This window comes from Cygnus olor, chromosome 4 (genome assembly GCF_009769625.2).
Source record: "Cygnus olor isolate bCygOlo1 chromosome 4, bCygOlo1.pri.v2, whole genome shotgun sequence".
Lineage (NCBI taxonomy): Eukaryota > Metazoa > Chordata > Aves > Anseriformes > Anatidae > Cygnus > Cygnus olor.
In genome coordinates this window covers 24,513,731-24,538,189 of record NC_049172.1, presented here as the reverse complement: position 1 = coordinate 24,538,189, position 24,459 = coordinate 24,513,731, and the positions used below count along the sequence as shown (strand labels likewise).

General features: G+C 35.3%; 1 protein-coding gene across 2 annotated transcripts in view; it reads right to left on the bottom strand.

Moving 5' to 3' along the window:
• GLRA3 (glycine receptor alpha 3) overlaps window positions 1-24,459 on the bottom strand; it is an 87,220-nt gene that overhangs the window by 22,972 nt on the left and 39,789 nt on the right. For both annotated transcript variants that reach the window (XM_040556272.1, XM_040556274.1), the window contains exons 4-6: window positions 17,042-17,265; window positions 14,506-14,588; window positions 1,600-1,737 (exon numbers count right to left, since the gene is read on the bottom strand). In XM_040556272.1, the coding sequence (XP_040412206.1) occupies window positions 1,600-1,737; window positions 14,506-14,588; window positions 17,042-17,265 (445 nt within the window). The remainder of the gene's footprint in view (window positions 1-1,599; window positions 1,738-14,505; window positions 14,589-17,041; window positions 17,266-24,459) is intronic.

The following is a 24,459-nucleotide window of genomic DNA, read 5'->3' as shown; positions in this document are numbered from 1 at the left end:
TAAAGTTTTAAGCTATGATGATTTTAATGATCATCAACATTTTAAAACAAGTTTCTATACAATATCAAATTAAGTCCCACAGTAATGTTTTAATTCCTGAGTTGGGTATTTTTGATGCATCACAGAAGATGTTCAAATGAACTTTGGAAAAATGAGGAGAATACTTTCTACCATAGATTCCTGTTTGAAAACATCATTATACAATTCATAGAAATACAGTTATAAATACATGCTAAAATAGCACAAAAGCAAGAGAGACCTAAAATGAAGCAGATTTTGCCTATGTATCTAGAAGACAGTCACAAAAATAGTTTTCTTGTCTATCTTAGAAATTATGCTAAAAAGAAGAAAAGAATAATAATAATTTGAATATTATTATTAATAAAAGGATGTTTGAGTGGAAGAATTACCCTCCAATAGGATATGCTTCTCCATTTCTGGAAGCTCTTTAAGGATTAGACAGATATTAGTATTTGTATGGTAAAGCTGCACATTACATACTTATTTGTTTTAGAGAACACTTCAAACATCTGTATTAATATCTCCCATTCTAAATTGAAATCATTAGAAAACTTTTTCCTCTCTTAGGGTATCATGGCATCTGTGATATGCTCAGTGTTGAAAAGCACTTTTCCTTAGACTGCGCCAAGAAATTCTTTATGAAGGCCATCTGTTGAATTTTCTCCCCTCTGCCATTTTAGCAGAATCCAAATAAACCATTTATTTAAAATGGTTAGATTTCACATTATGTTTAACCTATTAAGAATCATATTGGAGAACAGAAATTGAGAGACATATGGATGATTGAAAGAATCTTAATTTTGTGGATTTTTTTTTTCCTTGAGAAGATGGAAGCTATATTTTTGTAGCCTTTGCTATATGGTTTTGAAGATTTCTTATGTTTGTGGTTTTCCAGTTATCAAGACAGCTCTCTCTCTCTCTCTCTCTCTCTTTCTCTCTCTCTTTACAATTAGAAATAAAATGGCTATGTTAGTAGTGTTATTTTTTTTCCCTCCCAAATAATCCCAGTCCTGATGAGATAAACATCACAGTACCATAAAGATTTGAAATCTTATAGGAAGATTTGGCCATGGGAAGGATCTTTTAGGAAGATTTGGCCATTGGCTATAGGAAGGCCATGTCTAATTTGGGCACCTAGCCATTGTACACTAAGGATTTCCATTAAGAACTAGGGCAAAGATAGGGCTTACAAATACTGATAAGAGTTTTTTTCTGATGGAGCCAGGCCATGCTTAGTACACAGCATATGGACTTTGGGTCTTGGCAGTGCTTCAGATCCCGCAGTGTAGATGCTGTCATGGCACCCACTGAAAAAAATTAAACTCCTGATTGAATTACTTCTGAATTACTTCAAATATGTATTTTCTAAAGCTTACTGAAATACAAGTTTGTTCAGCCTTCAGGTACTTCCATTTCATTGTGTCAGTTATTTAAGACTACCTTGTCCTGAAAAATGCAACTGTATGTTTCAACCTTCTTGTGAGTTCAGTGAGAGTATTAAAAAAGTAAATAACCTCTCCAAAATAACAGTAAATGTTAAATGGCTTTCCAATTTTAATCACTAATATTCTTTCCTACCTGTATTATAATGCTTGGTGCAGTAACATAAATCCTTTTCTTCTTTCAAGAGAAACTGTGGCAGAGTGAGACCTTCTGCTACTTGAACTGCTCCCTTTTCTTGCCATTCAAAAATGAGATCATTCATTGTGTATCCAACTAAAAAGAAAAAAAAAAAGCGCATAAACTCTAAGTCAGCTGCAAACTTTGAAAACCAGGGATATACCAAATAGTGATGTCTTCAGTAAAAGCCATAAAAGGAGAAAATACAACAGATTTCCTTATACTTGTTAACCAAAAAGCATTATCTGCCATTCTAAATCATACTGAACTAGAAAAAAAGTCAGTTTTATGGATCCTTTGTGAAATCTTAATAGTTAGGTAGTCTTCTAATGGAGTTAACAAAAGTATCAAAATGACCTAAACATACCCTCCCTTGCCTACGAAGGATAGCCCCATCACTCTCAGATCACCTTCTCCTCTTATATAGGGTGAAATGGTGGTTTGTCAGTTTTATGTATGGATTGATGTCAATCTGACTTAAAGTAGATACATATTCTTGAAAGGGAACAACGAGAATTTCTCCAGGAGTGAGATATTAATTGAATTGAAAAAAATAGTTTTCTCTGAAACTGGTACAAAACAAGGAAAAGCTTGCAAGGAAGATTGTATCTTCTCTCTGTGTAGAAGTATGTTGTTATGTTGTATTCAGTTTTAATATTCAGATTCCTGCACTTACCCTTACCCCATGTATGTGTGATTAAATAAAACGGCAAAATCTCTAGTTGAAGTATTAATCAAGGGGCAGACTTTTTAAAGGGCAAGTAGTTTTTCCTTTTATTTCCATCTCTCAGTTAACATGTGCTTTGGATATCACTGGGGAAAACCGCTCTACTTCTTGTGAATATGTCATATATTATTTTTCCAGCATATCCCTGGCATTTTATTCCAAACTTTTTCTGGATAAATTGTCTAGTTGTGACAACTGAAAAAAAAATGACCTCCTCTTCTCATTCAGGTTTCATTATGATTTTCTCAGGATCTAATAGCTTTGGACAAAGTGTAATTTCAAGATTGAAATCTAAAACTAAATGGCTTCTATTGTTGAAATAGCTTGGACCACAAGGGTACACTTGACTCACGTATAATAGCTTGAACCATAAGGAAAAGGATGGTGTCATTTTTACATTTAAATTATATAGCTTTCATCTGTCTATTTTGCTTCTTTGCAACATTTATTTTCTGCTTTAGTCCAAAGCTAATGACCTGTTAAGAATAACCCACAGATAACTGGAAATATCTTTTAACCTTTCAGTAACAATTCACTGTTTAAATACAGTGTTCAGAACATTCTAAGAGAAGCTGTCTGCCTGCAAATACTGAAATTTTGAGTTCCAGTGAGGGAAATAAAGTCTTCGATGTGCAGACAGAAATTTTTCCCTTGTTGTATTCAGTGGCTTCATTACTTTTTGAGTACATCTATAAATGTTATTCAGTCAAAATGCCCTGGCCTCACATCTGAAACACACTTTATCCTTTCTGATCTATGTTGAACGTATCCATAAATTAAGACTCAGTGACTATTAATTTAAAACTGTTTCCAATACCTTTAGATTCTTTCTGTTTCTTTTGGAGATTACCCTTATTCAAGGTTTTCACAAGCACTCGGGATGACTGTTGGCTTACTCTCTTTGGTATTTTGTTGGGGCTAAATGAATATGCTAAAAACAAGACATATTCTTTTAAGTATTTCATTGAGGTCAGTCATTATGCAAGTGATTACAATCATATATTAAACGTGTAAAGAAGCACTTTTTTCCCCTGTTCTTGAATACATGACATCATATAAACTCAGTCTTAAAATTCACTATAAAATATCAGAAACTAGGAAAAACCAGAAATGTAGCTTTTATCAAACATTACATGTATTCACATAAGCAGTTGTGTGTAGTGAAGATTATCATTTGAAGCATGTAGAGTATGGCCAGAAGTGATATCCCCTGAGTAAAACTCATTGAACTGACAAGAAACAACTGCTGTGTCAAAATGCATTTCACTAAATCAGATTCATTCATCTCTAATGTGTATTTTTAATTTTATCAACCCTGCCCATTAATTCTTCTATAGTTCAATATATTAAAAATAATAGTTTATGCAAACTGCTGATGTAGTAATCTATTTTGTGTTTACACTTTAAATACCCAAATATATATTTAGCATTCAATAGTGTAATTCCATTTTTTTAAGTCAAGACCATATTGATCCAGTAAATGTGACTTAAAACATAGAAGAGCTTAATGGAGATGTGATTCCAAAGAAATTTAAAAGGGTATCATGTATATTTGATTTCCATTAGGTATGTTAAATTAAATCAACTCAGTCTCTATTAATTTTTGTCCCTTTATTAAATGTGAAAAAAATGGCCCAACCAAATGTGCCCATTTAATTAGGGAAATCTAAAGTTTTCTAACACTCTTATAATTGGCAAAATAAGAAAACATGAATTATTTAAGCATATCAAACTATTTGATAACACTAATTTGTCTCTGAATTTTCTTTAGTGAGAGGTGTTAGCCAGGACAGGTATCCTTGATTTTCTAAAAGAAAATAATTTACTAGTTGGTACAATTCCAAAAAATTTGATGAACTCTTTCTTTTTTACATCTACCACATCATTCTTTCATGTTGTCACAGCAAAAAGGAAGAAAGACTACAGTCATAAATATCTTGTCACTTACAGATATATAGCAGAATCAGAGAATTTGTAAGAATGAAGTGCAAGACCAAACTGCATCTAATGTCCTAGGCCCAAAATTTTCAGGGGAAATAGGGAACTGATAGAGCTAACTGAGCATTCTTAATATCTCAGACAAGGAAAATACTTTTGTTTCTTAACTACTTTTGTGAAGAAGACCTGCTACATAGTTTGCGCTCAGAATGCTGGTGGTATAGTGTGCACTGTGCATAAGGGGAAAAGCATATCTGTAAAACATCTGTTTAAAAAAATCAATGTTTACTGTACTGGGGTATATATGCTATTACAGTTTGATTCCATGGTATTATATAATATATATATACAATACATATATTAAGGTTGGTCTAGATCTTAGAGGTCTTTTGCAACCTGAAAGATGCTATGATTCAATGATATAAGCAACAAGCAAAACAAAAACAAAAACAACCAAAAACAAAAGAAAAACAAAACAAAACAAAAAAAAACAGATCTCCAGCATCTTAATTTTGTTGGCTCTGCTGATTAATGTAATTAATGTCTCTTATTGGAGTAGCTGGACTCCCAGCACCATGACAAGATATCATGGCAGATTTTGAAATTACCTTCAGGTTCAGTCTCAAGACAAGTAGAAACTTTTGATCTTGAGGTAAGGCACTAAAGTGCTTAGTGCCATCAAACGTGGGGGGACTGCATGCATGGCAAGTAGCAGAAATGTAGGGAGCTTTGGTAATGAAAGTTTTGGAGTGTTATATTTTATGTTTAGGATCCCAGAATTGCCAGTCATAAATGTTCACAGTATTGAAATTATGTGAATAACTTTAAAGCCCTGAGGCCACCACCTGAGTTTGGTGGGGCTATGTGTATCATTCATGCATATGTATTTGCCAGACAGGCATACGTTTGCAAAATGGAAAACTGATTAGATGCTGTAATAAAGCAGTTCTCCACTTAGAATGCATTTACTTTACTCATCTAGGCAAAAAATATGTACACTCAGCCATCCACTGCTGAAATGACTTTTACCAGAATAAAAAAGAAAATGAGTAAAGTAGTTCACTGTTTGTATAAGATTAGCAGCTGCTTAGATAAGAAAAGATGGATGAATGAAGTAAGTAATGGTGCTCTCCTTGTGCCAGGTTTATGCAGTACCATTTACACTGATAAAGCTTGTAATTAGAGCCGAGTGTTTCTGAGACACAACTGCAATTAAAAGTAATTGACCTCAATGCAGTCATATCCAAGCACTAAGATTCAACAATGCAGATATTTTCTCTGTGTGATCTCAAGTTCTGCTTTGATACCATTGCTAGCAGAGGAAAGGACCCATTAACTTAATTAATGCTTTTTGTCTACATCTTGTATGTATCTTAAGAGTGAAAACTAGGGCATTTTTGTGAGAATGCTAGGTTCTCTGCTAGCTTCTACATTTGGCAGCACTTGTGTACAGCTTGTTACATTACCTCTCAGTGAATTTTCTCTCTAGTCTAGAACCTCTTTCTAGTCTCAGTGGATTTTCTCTCTAATGATTGTCTCTTAAAAGTTGTCTCTTACAACTAGAAGACAGAGCATATTCAAAAAAATAAGTACTATAGTGACCCACAGTGTTGACTGAGAGACTGGATAAGCAGAGTGCATTGACTTGGCAGGATGAAAATGTGTGGAAGAGTGGGAGTGTGAAAGAGAATCATGTGCAGTGAGAGAAGGTGAGATTTTACTTTTCAGTTGTGCCAGTTTGTATATAAGAGAAAGGAGGAGAATAATAATGAAGAGAGCCTCTAAAAGCAACTTAATCAAAGAATGAACAAAAAAATCCCATAGAAGTATATTACTAGTTTCTGTGTTAAAAGATTATGATGCAGATTATGTAAAAAAAGGCTATGACTACATTCAGTCATCTTCTGTTTTGAGAAGACGCAGTCAGATGAAACATCTGTAATGCAAAAGGGGATGGTAAATTGTTGGTAATAATATGACAAGCCTATCATCGCAGAAGGAGAAGGTTACTAGAGAGAGAAGTTTTCAGGAAAAGTTGAGAACTGTGTATATTCATGGCACTGTAGCCTCTCAGCAAACAGCTCTTCTTAAAGAGGCAACTCATTTTTAGGTGCCTGAAGTCATTCAAGGTAATTAGCTAGTAAAGCATGTACTGGCAGACTGAGACTTCCTCCTGAGAAGAATATGAAGAGCTGGCAAATTAAGTAGAACTTAGAATTAATTGGCACTGTAGAGGGTCTGAAACAATTAGGAAAGTTGGATTTGGCTTGCAGAAATTTTCTTTAGAAAATGCTCTGACACAAAGCTGGTGAAAAGTGTGAAAAACAAAAATAAAATTCTGTGTGGTCACGCTTGTGGAGCAAGGAGGTGGAAAAGAATGCAGGAAATGAGGACTGTGGTCGGGACTTGTGCCTGGAACATTTGATGCAGGTGTTTGAATACCTGGACATCAAATGAAATGAAACTACAGTGATGGTCTGTTTAATTTATTTTTCTATCTAATCTACACAAAACTCTTCAGCAGAAGATCAACAAGACAGATATACTAACTCTAGGCTTTAGACAGCACTAAAAATTTTCTAACTAGTTTGTAAATTTTCAGTATGTGCAATTAGATGTTTCAGGAAGTCTTCAAGGGAAAAACAATATGATCTTACTGAAACATTTCTATGTAGCAATGGCAATTTTAGTATCTGGGGAAAACAAAAACAAAACAAACAAACAAACAAAAAAAACACCACCCTACAACAAATTGTTCTCTTGGTCTTGGTCATCTTTTCCAGAAAACCTTATCTTTTCAAAAATAGTATTAACAAGTTATTACCAACACCTATAAAGAATTCCTCGGAAGGAAATGTAGTTTGAATCCTTCCTTCCTTTCTTCCTTCCTTCCTTCCTTCCTTCCTTCCTTCCTTCCTTCCTTCCTTCCTTCCTTCCTCCCTCCCTCCCTCCCTCCCTCCCTCCCTCCCTTCCTCCCTTCCTCCCTTCCTCCCTTCCTCCTTTCCTTCCTCACTATTATTGATCTTAAGAATACATATAACTTTTGCATCCATCCAATTTTGAAAGTATAGGAACAAAACCCACCTTAAATAATGTTCAATTCAACCTTCATCAATAGAACTATACAGCTCTATAGAACTTATTAGAATCAAGCTATTTATGTCAGCTGTATACATGTATGCTGAGAGTATGAAGATTTTATTTTAACTAATTCAATATCAGGGCATTAAAAGCCTATAGTCTCATAAACAAGACAGTGGACATCCAACAAGTTTGTCTTGAAGAATTATTGAAATGTCATGAAAGTATTAACATGTATTCTCCAGGCCATTCAGGGACTGTTCTAGTATGGAAAAATAAGGCTTGCTATTCAAGACAAGTCCCCTGAGTCCTCAAGTACTCTACATCTTTGAACCAGAACTGTCTTGGCAATTCCAAGAGACCTCCTTTTTCATTCTGCTGACAGATTCTTATTTGCTAAATTCTTTCATTTTAACCACCTTTAGAGTACCATTCCAAGCCATGAAGAATAAAATTTTTGAGGAAACCTCTGATCCAGCTGAATATCAATATACCTGGTACTTTTCCTACACATTCTGTTCTACTTCAGAAAGGCTTTGCTTCTCTTGCTGCTCTTTAAAATACCTACAGCTGTATCAAAACCTAGCTCTTTTCCTCTTGTTCAGTAAACAAACACACGAATGGCATGAAACAGCCAAACCGAGTACCTAGTATCTAGCATTTTTGTACAAGAGAGTTTGGTTTGACTCGAGGTTTCATTTTTATGTTTCTCTTATCCGAGTGATTTGTCTAAATTCCATTCTCATTTTTTAATGTTTAGTAAGTACAAGTCCAAGACTAACATTGGATTTATTCAGCAAACAGAGCAGTTATGTAGGCGTCCAGCTGAGGAATGAAATACAATCATATTGACTGGAGTAGTTTCAAAGTTTTTCTATTAGGCATCCCAGCAGAATCTCTCCAGGACAGGCTGCCTGTGGATTGCTATGCAAAGAACATGGCAGAGAATTGTGGCCTAAATTCTAAGCAACATATCATGGGGAGGATTTGACAGGTCTAATGAGTCTGGCTGCAGTTTGGGGTTAGAATAAATTCTTCTAAAATGCATTACCCACTAAGAATATTAGCTTCAGAAATCAGCTGTTTTATTGACAAATTTATTTTTTTATTTTCCCCATTTATTGATAAATTTATTGACTAAATTTATGCTGAAGCACCAAGAAAGCAGGATTTTATTCTATGTACAGAAGTACAGTATGGAGCTGCTTTCCAAAGGGACTGCCCCTTGCATTGCCCTCTAAGTGAGGGGTCTGGAGCACAAGTCTTATGAGGAGCGGCTGACGGAGCTGGGGTTGTTTAGTCTGGAGAAGAGAAGGCTCAGGAGAGACCTCTTTGCATTCTACAGCTTCCTGAAGGGAGGTTGTGATGAGGAGGGTTTCGGCCTCTCCTCTCAGATAACTAATGATAGGACTCGAGGAAATGGTCACAAGTTGTGCCTGGGGAGATTTAGATTAGATATCAGGAAAAACATTTTCTCTCAAAGAGTGGTCAGGCACTGGAATGGCCTGACCAGGGTGGTGGTGGAGTCACCATCCCTTGCGGTGTTCAAGAAGCACCTGGATAAGGTGCTATGAGATATGATTTAGTAGCTTAGTGGCTAGTATTGGTGTTAGGAGAACGGTTGGACTAGATGATCTTGTAGGTCCTTTCCAACCTTATGCTTCTGTTTCTGTGTTTCTAAATCACTCTGATGGATCTCTCCCTTTAGAGTGACAGGTTTATCCTTCTTAGCCTTTTGGAGAAGAGCAGCATTTCGGGTCCAGACTCCTCCCACCTCCCTCAAATCTAACATATGCTGATGCCTGTAGATTTTCAGGTGTCACTTTTATATTAATTTCCCTGGGTTCAGCAGCAGTTGTACAGTTGCTACTGCTCTTTCATCCTATGTCGGTTGGGAACTGAGGACTACAGTTCTTTGTATCTGTGTGTGAGGTCTCACTTCAGATATATGCAATTGCTCGAGTCACCCTTCTGTAGAGTGGAAACCATGGGATGAGTTGTTGACAGCTTTTGTGCTACTGAAATGGGAAAGAGAGAAGCGAAACGGTTTTTGCACTCAGGTATAGGCAAGCATTGACCTAGTGTGTCCATAATTACTCTCACTCAGGTACACGCCCTAGGTTCCCTGGCAGATGAGAAATACAGTCCAGGTCTGTTACCCATCTTCTGTGCTCTTGTGGGAAGGGAACAATGTGTGCATCATTTCCCATGATGCAGATCTGCCAGTTGCCTGCCTACAGATCTTTTCATTTCAACAATCTCTGTCCCTCCAATTTAGAGACTGGGAGGAAAGAAACTGTAATGTTCTGGTAATAGCATTATGTAGTATAGAGTGAATTTCCTCTAAAATCCAGAAGACTGGGAGATGATTGCTTAGAAAGACTAAAAAGCCCCCATAAATCAAAAGGGGGGAAAAAGGCCATTCTTTTATATATTAAAAGTAAAAGAGACAAAGCATCAAAACAAAATGATGAAGTAATCAGGAGCTTTTTCCCTTACATATGCTGCTGCTTTTCATAGTATATTTCTTCCTTTGTGATTGATTTAGTCTTTTAATGGTACTAGTGTTTGAAAATTTAGGAATATTGAATTTCAGATAAAGTTGTAATTGTAATACAATATGTATATATATAATTGTAATATATGAATAAATGAATGCTATGAGATAAAAACAAAGCCTAAAAAGGGCTGACAACAAGCTCTAGCACATGAAAGAAAAACATTTCTTTCCTGGGAGATAGGTCACAGAAATAAATATGTATCTAGTTGACATTTCTTTGTATCTTATTCAAGCAGAATACAACTAAAATTATCTCACATGCCTATAGGCTGCTCCAGCATAAACCATAGAAATGTAGAAGGGATTATTTCATATCTACATTTTCATTTGCTTCTTTTCAAAGATACAAAAGCAGCTCATTCTAGTTTCTCAGAAATCATTTGGTAAAATAAATCCTTTTGAAATAGAAGACATTTCCACTTAAATACTGTTCAGCCACTTCATGATGTAAATGAAGGGGCAAATACAGCTGCAAATATTGACCTTGGAAAAACCATTATGAGAGCTAGTTAAAATTAAAAATATCATTTGTGGAAAAAAGCTATACATGAATTTTCCACTAAGGGCTTTCTGTGCTGGAGCAACAGTATCAGTATTGATGGAAAGTATCTAGTACTGAACAAAATTATTATTTTATAGCAGAGGTAAAACCTATGATTTGTCCTTTACAAGTAGTGGTCAGCCTTTCTTTGCAACCTTGACTGGTGGTAAGATGACAAAGAAAAGGTAAGTGATTTGTTAGAAACAATCCAATTTGCTTTATGTCACATGCAGGAGCATGACTTGTAAGACCAGACAGTTTAAAGAAACTCTGAAATTAATAGGCATTATAAATTCATAATTTTACCAAATCCTGCCCAATGTGGCACACGTTGGAAAGGACAGTAATGATGTTCACTTTCAAAAGAAACATCTGGAAGCATGGCTGCTGCTGTTTTGCTCCTGCTACTATTTTAGTTTTTGCAAAACAGCCTGATGATCAGATCATTCACTCCAGACAAGAGAAGTGTGTTCTCGGTTTTGAAACCCACATCTTCTACTTCCCTGGACAGGGCATAAGCCAGGGTATTTGTTTCATCTTCCTGTTCAAGTTGTCTCACTCTGCACCAAAGAATGTAGGACAGAGCCACAGGAGAGTATGACGCTGTGAAATCTAGAAAGGAGAGAAGTCTAGAAATCTAGAATGAGATTTTTGTATGGCTTTACACTCTCAGGGTTATTTCAGTTCTTTCCTCAGGAGATTTGATATGAAGCATGAGAAATTGCTAAATGCACCCATCTTCCTAATTTTTTCTTCCTCTTTTAAAGAGGATTGGATGCCTGTTCTTACCCAACTGCTCTGGAATGTGGGTGTTCATTTCATCCTTTTCTAAGTTTTGGAAATTGGTCAGAGTTCAGGCTCAAGTTTAGCATTTTTTAACTTAGCTACTCTCCTGCCAAGCATGAAGATATTTTTTGTAACTCCTCCAAGGTATTTGATTCCCTTCCTGTACTTCCTGTATAGGGAAACCATTTTGGGATAGATGACTTCCTTCTCTTAAAGGTCTTGGAGCTTGGAAGTTGTGTCATTGTGTCTGCTTTCTTTGGATCTGTCCCAAAGCTATTTCTCTCAGTTTCAGGGAACTGTTGTCTTGTTCTTGCAATCCTAACAGGTTATTCTGCTAGCAGACATGTAGGTATAGTCAGAGCTCCCACATACTGCAAAATTTTCTGCAACAGGCCAGTTAATTTGGTCATAGTCCCTATTTTTCAACGTCTGGAGTTACAGGTAACAGGACAAGGTGATATGAAGGAAGTTTTATTACTTACAACTTCCTTTTGATATCATATTTGAGCTTTCTCTGAAACTGGAAGATTTTGAATATCTCAAAATGAAGCATATATCTGTGTTTTGTTCAGCCCTTCTTTTGCAAGCATTGCCTCTCTGTACTATCTGAATGTGCAGCAGGGAATTTACTCCCACTGAACTAGATGATTAAAAACAAGACTTCGGTAAAAAATGTTCTGCTGGAAAACACTGTAGAACATCTACAGTGCTATTCAACTAATCAGTATTGCTTCCCTGTGGTACAGTTTGTGGGAATTATGAGCTCCTGCAATGTTTCTATAAAGGAAAACAAATGCCTGTTTCTTCAAGAATGCTCAGTTGTTATACAACCTGTCCTCACATGGACTGAAAGAGGGGAGTACAGCTGAGTTTTATGAAGTTGTTAAAGTAACAATTTTTAAACACATTTAAAAATATATGTATATATACTTTCTTCTTCAAATACTGTGATACCTTCTGTTTGAAGCATAATTATATGGAGTGAATATACCTGTCATTTCTATGTACTCTGATACAACCACCTCATATTAACCTCTTATTTAGTCACATTATTAGTAGAATTAGCAGCTTGGATAGACTGTGGAGTTTTGCTTAAATGCTGAATATATAATATTGCCCTAAGTACCTTGACATTTGCAACAAATAACCATTGCTCAATTGTTGTCAAGAAAATTTCTGCTGTCAGATCAGCCATTGTCCTCATATTGAAAGCCTGCTTTGTAATATTACCATCTGTCCATTGTAATGAAAGAGAGAGCTGACTTCATACCCACCCTGCAATTTTTTGTAAAAGCATACTATTACCCGTACAACAAACAGTTCTGACATACTGACTGATAAATAATTACTTCCCACTTCACTTAGAACACTTAGCGTTCCAACTAAAAAAAAAAAAAAAAAGGAAAAAAGCAAGGCATACTTTAATCAAATTATGTATGTTGTGTTTTTGTTCTCTCTCTATATAACAATAAATGTTATAATGTATTCCAAATAATCCTGTATGTTCTTTCTATATGCAGAAAATTCTTTTCTGAAGTACTTTACTTGTTGGTCCTAAAACTATAAAACTAGATTTCACATTACAATGGGTCCTTAATATTTACCTGTTCTTCCTCCTGTCATTTATTTTCACAAACTCCAGAATATTTCAAAGAATGCTTTATTTTATTTTATTTTATTTTATTTTATTTTATTTATTTTATTTTATTTTATTTTATTTTATTTCATTTCATTTTATTTTATTTTTGTTCTTCACACCATTGGGAGGATCATTCTGCTAGGAACCTCTTCCAAACTACTGTCATTTTAGGGGAAAAGGCATTTCATATCACAAGGAAAATAAAAATTTAATGCATATCTGTGCCTTCCTCCTCATACCTCCTTTTAGCTCAGATCCTAGCATCAGCCAGAACATTTGACTTTGTGTTTTTTTCTGTGCGTGTGTGACCTGAAATGGCATAGCTGCTGTGCACTTTTCATCCTGTTTTCTTTTCTAAGGGAAATATCAATGTAGGTGGTAAGTAAAATATATGAGGGATTGAATTATCAAATACTAATTTTGTTTCACATAAAAAGTGTTGTTATTAATTGTAAGATAATTCTGCAAAGCCTGTCTTCTCTAATCTATTTTTTTACCTTCCCTTTGGTCTCCTCAGGATATTTGTATATAATGCAAAATAAGGCTTTATGAAGAGATTGTTTAAAACACATGGAGTTATATATATTTTTTTTTTCCATCGAAATTCTGGTGTAACACCTGATTTAGGCAAACCATCAGTCCTTCCATGTTTTAGAAGACCACCAGGTCTTCTGTGTTTTGTTTGGTATTTTCAATGTTAACCTAACTGTGCTACTACATGTCACTTTAAGTCCCAGCAGTCTTCTGAAGATTCTAGAAGTTTTTCCAGTGTTATGGCTGGTGGTGATACCATGCTCACTTTTGATCTCTAGGTGGAATACGAATAAGTATGGACTTATTCTTCCTCTTACCCCAAGGGCTCTGCAGCCCTTCCAAGATCTTCCACTGATCCAAGCTGCTGCTCCAGTTGAGGGGTTGAAGGCTGTGTAAGTGGCATACCCTATGCAGCATCATGATTGCATGTATATATATAAAAAACTGTAGAAAGTATACATATGGTGTAACCTTCTACAGTTCTCCCTTGCAGTAAACTCTTTCCCTAATCCCTTCTAGGTTGATCAGGTAAAAATTACCTAGCTATAGCATGTAGACATGTTGAAGAAGTGGGGTAGGAATCTGAAGAGCAGGGACTTAATATAAATTATTGTTTCCACTTTTTAACTACACCAAGTTATTATGAATTTCAGGATATTCACGTAAATCACATAAAACACTTCCTTAAATTACTCTCATGTTTCCTTTATGCTCTCCCATATTACAGTCTGTGTGTGTGTGTGAACGCAAGGGAGACTTCATGATGAATCACAATATGCATAAATGTTGCATAAATGTTGCATAAATGTAAATTCTGGCACTGGGTACTTTAGTTTAGTAGTACCATTAAATTTACATGAAACTGACGATTGTCAATAGAAGTGAGGATGAAAGGATCTCTTTCCTTGAAAATTATCTATGTATCACAGATTAAAACAGGTGATTCAGTTTTGAAAGGTTGTTCTCCTTTCACCACTACAAGGAGTCTCCTTACCCCCTGCATAGTTGTTGTAAACTCTAGAAAAGTATTTATAGGATAATACATTACTCAAACTTACAGCTTTCCAGCTGCATTATACATGTTTGCACATCCATTGGAAAATTTTTGAGATCCATTGGACAGGACAGTATTAAAGTCAATCTGAAAAAAAATAATAAATTAAAAATATACCACAAAGATGCCATAGAATTGCACAGGAAGACTGCATCAGTGCATCAAAACATGAGAAGTCATTAGAAATAGAAGAAAACAGTTTTTCATTAGAAAGCTCTCAAGAGGGATTTATATTAGCTGAACAAATTTTACTCTCTCGGTCTAGCATGACAACAAAGCAGAAAAAACAGAAAGACAGAACTTGTTACAGGCCTTCAGAAAAACACTATCCAGTAGGGTTGCCTAAGTTAGGTCTAGAGGAACGCAACAACAGCATACTTTTTTGGTGCTACCATAGAATTATTGTACTGTTACATTATTTCAAATCCTTTGCATAAAATTTACCCAGATTTGCAAGAATTTTATAACAGATGTCAGCTGCAAATCATGCTGGTAAATAATTTATATGTTATTGTCCCAAAATAAGGTGCTTAAATTGTCAACACAAAGGCTTAAGATAACATTTTATGATATTGGTGGTAGACTGAAATATGCCTGTAATTTTGAAACACAGCTGTTTTACGTTAGCCATGACATTTTCTGTGAAATGCTTTACAACCTATAGGAAAAAAAAAAAGTATTTTTACATTTTATATCAAGAAAATAACTTATCTTTAAAATGGTAATTCTCAGAGGAATGAGAAAGAAGAACATATGAGGTAAAGTCATGTATTTCCCCTCACTGGGCATGTCTAAGTATCCATTCAGGGTCATGACTGTACCTTTCTTCTTGCCAGAGAACGGCTTGCAGGAAAACTTTGCCCCACATTCATTTATCAGTACAGTAGGTAGTATACTCCCTGGTGGACTTGATTTTGGCTCCTTACATATGAGGCTTTCCTAAAATGGCAGTGCTCTAATTCTTTTCTCTTAAACCTGAATGGCCTGGTTTTGGCATTGAGAGCTAGATGGAAGTGGGCATTAGGTGGCAAGTATAGCTGTATATTTCTCTCTCACTGCATTTTTTTCCTTCTATGAAGCTTTTTCTGTTTCTTTGCTGCTATAACTTTTGTTCATCCTGCCAGTGACAGAGCTAGAGGGGGAGAGTCAGAGGAGGGAACCCAAACCCTGGCCTTATTTCCATGCTGTTAAAAACAGTTCCAAATGTAAAATCAGACACAGCAAGCCATTCCAGAGAAGAGGAACCTGGGCTCTGTACAAAAAGCAGATTTAGGAATTTTTATTTTTCTTTTCTTTCAATATCAGCTCTTTAGGAATTATCAGGTCTCCCCTAATCAAAAGCTTAACTGACTCAAATTCACATAATTCCTGCTTCAGGAACTGCAATAGTTCTTAATTAAATCATAGCAACATAAACATTCTGTCTCCACAAGAATCTGACATCTGCTAGCTTCACAGTCAATGTTTGCTTTTATAATTATAATATTATAATGGTTTTGTCCCCATTTCATGAGACTGTGAACTTGGTCAGAGTTCTATTGAAGTTGCTATCCAAACTTGCTTCAGTTGAGTGCTTGTGACTGTACTCTATGTGGTGTATGTATTTGGAGGGAGTAGAACAAGGAGGAAGAGCCTTGCCACTGATAAATTTATGCAAGTCACAAACATTTTTTGTCCTGTTGTACAAATTGTTTTGCAGACTCCTGATGTCTCTTCAAAAAAAAGTTCAATTACCCATTACTGCAATATCATAAATCATAGCAAAATGCTAAGTGGAAAAGAGAGATATTTATTTCAAAAATTGTAACATTTTGTTCAAGTTGGTCACTGTATTAATGCAAAATCTGTATCATGACTATAGGCCTTAGTATACCTATATTGAATGCATCTCTCATTAGATCACATTTTTTAAGTTATTTGTAAGAATGATGTTAAAACTGTTACAGCCTACAGGATTAGAACAACTGTTTTTTATCAATACTTAGATGTGATTGCTGCTTACAGCTTCTTAAAACTTTTCAAAAGTTTACTTTCCACTTTCCTCTCCGCCTCCAGAAGTAAGTGAACTATTCTTTAAATCTCATGCTTCCTCAAACAGGTCATGTTTCCACATCGGAGTGCAACTGCAATATCCAAAAAGGTGAAAAATAAATTGGATTCTTATGATATTCAAGGGTACAGCATATGAAACTCATACACAGGCCAGGTCAATTATAATACTCCAGGTATATTTGCTTTCTGCAAGTGTCCGAGCTCTGTATCTGTACTTTAAAATGGGAATGATAATTTTCTTATTTATTGATAATTTTCTTATTTATATGATAATTTTTCTTATTTTATTCTTATTTTACTAAGTACATATCTAATGAAGGATCACTTTGGCATTTAAAATAATTAATAATGATGATGACATTCAGTATTCAAAATTCAATGTACTTTAGTAATAATTCTGTGTGCCTAGAACTGAAAATATCTGTTAACCATTCTAAGATACACTTTTGAGCTTCTACCTGAAAAAAATCCCTTGATTAGAGACTCACCTGATGGAATAAAGTACATTTCCATTTTTGAAAATTCTCAGCAACTTATTATCTGTTGTAACTTCATGAAAGTTGGCACCTTTTTCATTAGCAAAGAACAAATCAGGTTTCCAAATTGAATCCAACATGGATGGATCTAAGTCTAAAGAGTCATCTGGATATTCACTGTATGCAAGTCGTGGATCATTCCAATTCTGGCGGAGAAAGATGTTCACTCGGTAATCCTGAATGAAAGAGAAAACACGCAAAGCTTTATCAAGCATAGGGATTTAGCTTTTATTTCATTTCTTAGCCATGTAATCCCCTGTCCATCTGTGTATGACAAAAGAATTACTTAGCTGAATGCCAGCATGATACCTATTTGTATTAGTGGGGACACAGTGGATAAGAATAATTTCAGGGCAATTGAAAAAATCCCAAAATAAGGAAATCCAACCTCTGCATACAGTCCATATAGTTCCATATACCTCTATTCCTACAGTAGCACGGTCTTGAGATAGAAATCAGAGAAACATACAGAGTTTTATGACATTACCTTTTTCTGCTCAACTTCCCTCTCTGAGGCAGTGAAAGTCTGTCCTGCGGTAAGGGAACCTCAATTCACTTCTTTCTTCCCTCTCTAATCCTTACATATTTTAGACATACCACTTAGTCTTTCTGTGCTTCAGTTCCCTATTGAAAAATTCTGTAAGTACTATTTTGCCATACAGCTGTATGAGAAGGACACACTTGTTCCTCCTCTGTTCGAATCTGGTACAGATTTTGTAACTGCTTATGATACATTAGCTTAGGTACAAGTGTAGTCACCTTTATTGCCACAGTCAATCCTATTTTAATTAAGGGTGTTTTTACCAAAAAGATGAGCAGAGTGCTTTAAACTTCTGTAAGTCACAGGGAGTTGTATACACTCTCTGTCAGAGATGATGTATTTCTGTCTGGACACATTATTAAAAATTTACCATTCCAAAAGATAAAAATATTTGTTTGGGAGAAAATGAATATTAGCATATAATTAAATTACATCAAGAACAGACAGAATTGAGATGCTGTGCATAAGATCATAGAGCCTATGCTTTTAATGGTCATACTATGATTTTCCTCCTTATTTGCACTACTGCATTAGTGAAATAAGATGAAAATAAAATATAGACTAAGACCTTGTTAGGTGCAGAGGAGAAATGGGAGCTGGCTCTCAGAGCTAGTTTGACAAAAACAAAACAAAACAAAACAAAACAAAAACAAACAAAACTTTTAAAAGGGAACATTTTGAGGCAGAATCAGAAATGAAGAAGTATTCTGGACTGAGCAATTCAATTTGGCCAATAACAATGGGTAACAGGTATTAGAGTAACTAGTAACCCCGTTTGTGTAAGTAGGGTATCACTGAAATTCCAGTATGGTATAATTATTTTGTCTTAAAACTTGGAATAAGTAGTCATACAGCTGTGAGATTTATGCCAACAGACATAATGAAGGACAACAGGTACCTCAGTATACAGCATTTGCTCTTGGGGAATTGTTCTTTATATCTTCAGCATCCTGCTGTTGTGGTCAGTTTAATTATTCAGCTTGAATAAGGATAGCCAAATATGCTAATAACATGTTTACCAAGAATTTGTTGCTTGATAATGAGATAATACTGCATATCATATAGAGAAATTCCCAGTAGAGAATTTTATATTCTTATATTCTTATAAATAAAGACAAAGCCAGTAATTAGAAAACCACACCTAGAAAATGAAATTCATTCAGATTATTGTTTTCAGCAGATATGGAAAAGATTTTTTAAACAGTTTATAATTGTTATTGTTGTTATTATTAGTATTTTGTTAATTCATTTTAATCCCCCTTTCAGAAAGGGACTGAAAGAAATTTTGCTTCTCAAGAGCCATGAAAAATCCCTAAAAGAAGCTATTGGTATTTTTCTTAATATGCACTATGGCATGATGAAAACACAGAGAGATTTTTACTTTGCAGATATAGAAGTAAGCTTCTCTTTGCTCTCTTAGCTCTAAACCTGGGCTACTGGGTGTGAGCACTGCAGCTTTTAGGAAGACTTCATCTGCACTTCAGCCAAACCCAGCATGTACTTTTTAATGTATACAACCTGAAATAGTTTGCAGGTTATTTTACTTTTCTTTCTTGAGCATAATTAACTAATGAATAATATTATTTATACAGTAAGGAGCCTCTCATAAGTGTAATACAGGTCGATGTAAATGCATAGCAGGAAGTTGAAATGAAAGTGGAAAATGGAGGAAGACAAATGGATGAATTTCCTTTAAGTCACCTTAAGCTATTCTATATTTCAATTTGCCTAAACTGAGTCAAAGTATATGGGTTTAAATTGCTTCTAACTCTTAGGATGAAAAAAAAAAAATCCCAGTTAAATTGTACTGAAGCAATTTTTCATTATTCTCTCACCTGAGAAGTCTGACTTAAAATGGCTCTCAATATTCATTACAAAAAAAAAAAAAATAAAAATAAAAAATCCTAATCTGTAAAAGGAAAGAGATACACATTCATTGACTCAGCTTATAATTACACCTTGTGAGCTCAAGGCTTACCTGCTTTAAACAAGTAGGATCTTTTGATGCCAATACGGAGAACAGAATTAAACTGACAGAACTGATTTGTTTTCCTACAAGAGAATTACTATACCTGCGTGCTACTTGCCCAGACTCAACTAACTCAGCTCTGTGCTGGGAAGGTTCCTCTGCAGGGATAGAAAAATCATCATTTAAGCTGTGGCAGCATCCATAGCCACTACTACAACCTCACGCTGCTATCGTCTACACAGCTGCTGTGCTCTGCTTCTGCAGAATGAGGCTGATTTATGGGTCTACACTTGTTCCACTGTCATTCAAAACCCTTAGTCACAGAGTGAACTTTCTTAGGGGGTCAGGATTCAATAAAATCAGCATTGGGGCATGGTGAACTTCAATTCAAGTCCAATAAAAATCTGCCGGGAAAAATACTTGAGGAGTTTCTAGTGAAATCATGAAAGTCACATAGAGTGTAGATGTATTTGCTGAAGTCTAAAATATAAAGTTATGTTCATTCTGTTTCTATCGAATTACAGGGAACACATAAAGACTTTTTGGAACGTATTTGTACTAATTTTATTAACTACATGTATTGTATGTGTTTGAAAATCAACCATGAACAAGGACCCATATTTGTAGGTTATATACATGTGCAGAGTGATAGCCCCCAATGGTTAGATTTCTCCCTTTCTAGGTTTCTACATCTGTTGCTATCAGTTCCATTTTACATAATGCTGGAAGAGCGTTTTGCACAGGGTGGAGTGCTTTGGAATTTACTTTGTTACACTAAATGCTGAATTTGATCTTCAGTACCAAAATTATGACAAATGTAACAGACAGAGCTGTTCACCGGCAGTGAAAGGAGGGCAGAATGCGAAGGAACTGCTAAAGGCATGGGGGAGCAGGAATGAGTTAAATGATTTAAATAGATGTTACGAGGGAGACGAATCAATATCAGGAAAAATAAGACCCAGGGGAATCTTTGCCTAAAAATGTAACCAATGTTTTGAAGAAGCAACTCAAAAGAAGCATAATTTTGTAACCAGAGCATGCTATTTGTTTTATTGGATTTGTGGATCACCCCACAGGGAATAAGACTGTTTGGTCAAACGGTTATGTGTGTGTTTGCAACAGGCTAATTACAAGCCCTTAGCAATTTTGCCATTTATTATTCTGTTCTTGATGTAATACTGTGGTTAAAAAAAAAAAAAAAAAAAAGGCCAGATTAATTCCACCACTTGCGTATAAAATGCAAAACAAAGCAGAAAAAATGGTTATTTTCTGAAACAGGAGTGCTACTCTCTTCAGTACAGTACTGAACTTGTTGCCACCATTGGAGAGTGAAAACATATTAGCTTTTTTATTTTGCAGTTTCTAATATGAGCTTTTCTTGTGTAACGTATGGTCTCCTGGCTTGAAGGACGATTTTGCTGTTTGTTATACTGATACAAATGTGGTACAGTATGGGGATCTGATGGATACAGGTTTTTTGTTATAGATGTCTTCTCTCTTAAGTTTACTTTCTCCTTCCTACTAATGTACATGGCAAGCTAGTAAACTAGTATATTACAGAATACATCAGCTGTTTTAATTCTTACTGGTGAGATTTTGTAAAGTTGCTATATTAGTCTCTGAAATGCATGCAACTTGTCATGCATTTTATTGTTGCTTTTATTAGTAGAATTAAACAGGGTGCCCTGTAGTGTATTAGGACTATGTGGTAATAGCATCTTTCCATTTTAAATTTGTTAACCAGCCAAAAGCACTGTGGCTGCACCTTAGGTAACCTAATTATTTTGGGTAAATTGATAGAGTTTCCTCATTTTTCCTTTGCATACCTGGAAATTTCAGACTGGACAAAAAACCTATTCAGCTAATGATTTCAATATGGCTTTGATGAAATTTCTCAAGTACAGAAACTCAAATATTTAAATTTAAGTAAACCTCTCAAATCAGTAGGTCATTTTGCATGTAGGTTACCACTTTCACTGCAAAATCAGAGAAGACCCCTCTCACTGACATCTGAGAAATGTAAATATTGCATGTATTAAATCTGAAGGATCTCCCTGTCTTTTCTCCTGCTTAATAGTTGAAATTCCATGATTACCAAGATTATTTATGGTGCAGCCTCATCTGTAGTCATGTTGAAAAAAAAAAAAAGAATAAGTAAGAGAATGTTAAGAGAATAATGATATAGGACTGGACTGGATAGCCAGTTCTTTGAGGGGAGACAGGAAAGTTTGATTTCTTTAAACTGCCAATGTAAAGACAAACAGAGGACTCACTTGCCATCCATAAATGTATTGAAGGGTAAATACTAGAGGGGGAAATCTGTTTGAATATAAGGGCAAGAACATCCTTTACAATAAATACATTTAGAATGGACTGAAATGGCTCACACTTTATCTTATCATGCTAATAAACATTGGTGATCTTTTCACTGACATGATTTATTATTGCAAATACCCTTTGCTATTTTTCTTAGGTCTTTCTGTTATTACAGGTCTGAACTGCAACAAGGCTACTAGCAATCTATGGCTGTATGGCAGTTCAATTAGTGAGTGAAAAAAAAAATTGCAACTGACTCCATGCTCCACCACTAACTGTAACCCATTAATCTGTCAGAGATTTACTACAGCAGCTAAAGAGAAATTAACTGTGATTTAAATTGATCGCTGAGTACTTAACTTTAATTGACATGTCAAATCTGTGTCAGAGTAACAAGATCTGACTAATGCCAAACATCTCTGAGAACATGCTTTTCTGTACTGAATAGCTGCAGGGCATTCATTACAAGAAGCAATGTAGATATGCTGTTGATTATGATAAAGGGTTTGTCTGACTCACTGAATCTTCTTGATGATTGGTCCTGGAATAATTCCATGGTGGAAGCTCTCTTTCCAGAATTGAATTTGGTATTGGATAAAACAAAGGATGGTGTTACTGCTTTTACCACAGAGAACCCTTCTACCACAGAGAACGTTTCTGGAAGTAACTGGTACTTCCTCACTTTCTTAATAAGAAGTAGCTTGGTGAAGTTTCCAGCACTGTAGGATTTCTCCCTCAGAACGAAATGTCTTCATCAATGGGCCTTAGAAGGAAACCTTCCTCTTGCAGTTTTTCTTTCTAAGCCTGTGACTCTTCTGATTGTGCTATATAAGGAGAAATATGCAGTTCCTTACACAAAGAGATGCAGAGCTTTCCTGTCTAGTCCTCCCGCAAGCTAGGTGGCTAAGCAATTTGTTGGCAATTTGAGCCCTTGCAGGCTGAGGATGAGCAGTAAGGCCTATCTGTTCTTGGATAAACACTCTAATCCTATGGTTGTTTGAAAATGGTGGGTGCTCTTACCCCCTCCATTAAGTAGGACAGGCCAGATGGTTTGGGGATTTGGGTGAGGGCTAACTTGCCTCTGATCTCAGGAAGCTTTAGGAAATTATTTGAGCTGTTCAGAGAAGATTGTTGATGGATTTTGGGTGAAGAGCTATCTCTATCTCCATCCATGGGTGTATAAAAGCAGATTTTAGGCTGTTCTTTAAAATTTTTAATTTTAAAAGAAGTGTTTTACTGGGTTTTCTTCTTTTCTTACACCCAAAACTAAGTGGTTGGTGTCCTGTGAATAGTTTTCTTAAAGTTTTGTTAATTTTGTCTAATTTCTTTGCAAAGTTTGGCTCCAATAACTGCCCAGCAGCACTCTTATTAAGTCAATAGAACTAAAACTCATTTGCTAAAGAACTAGATGAAACTAGGACTTTGAAATTACTACCTACAGTATCAGAGCTCTCAGATTCCCCTTCAAAATTAAAGTTCAGACTTCAGTGAATAAGTATGTACACTACTAGTGCACCAAATGCTCTTTCTAGGTTTGTCACCTGCTTTCACAGTCTTGGATTCTGAAGTGATAAGTGTTCAGCTAATGCATGGGACAGATGAATGTAGCTTGCTTGCTTTTCTGCTGGGTTGAATATCTCATTCATCACCATGGCTCATGGTTTGGAGTATAAGAACTGTTCTGTCAGTACTTTAGTTCAGTCTTTTCCTTACTGAAAGTATGGGTCATTTACAGCATGCTTATTAATAGAGCTTTCAACCTTTGTCATTCAACCCACAGCTTAAAAAGAAGAATATAGGCAGTAGTTTCTGTAAGGAATCCTTGATTATTAGCATTTAACTTCCTTCTCTTTACTATAAAACATTCAAGATCTGTTGAATTCAACAGTGTTCCACAAAATCTACTTATTTTCCATAGGCTTTAGGATGGAAACATTACAAAATAGACAGGTTTAGTTAATTTTTTTTGTTTGTTTGCTTGTTTTTTTGGTTTATTATTAGTAGCAATGGACAGATTTAAGTTTATGTTCTCATAAATAATTGTCATATCAAAAGTCAAAACATCTAGGTTGTTTACTTTTTAAAAAAAATAACACAGTACTAAACTGCTGTGTAATAATCTTGGTCACAGCTCCTATTGTGTCTTCATTTCTTAATGGAAGTTGCATGTTCCCAACTCCTAACGCATTATACTAAAATCACATTTTGCAACTTTTTGCTGTAACTGGGGTTATAAGCTTCAGCTCAGAGGCTTTTAAAATGTTTACACTTTCAAGCAGCTGTATAAGGGGTTAGATGAAAAAGGACATGACAATTACATGAACAAACATCATGGTCTAAAACTCTGTCTTTGTTGATCTTTGCTGTGTTCTCAGTTTTAAATATATATATATATGTATATATATATATTTCTTTTTTTTCTTCTGCAGACAAATGATGTGTCCCTGAAGATGTTTTTGCTCCAACACCAGAAGGTATTTTTTTGCCATGTTAAAAGTTGAGTTTTTCTGAGATGATTCATTTGCCGATCACTTTTTGGTGCTA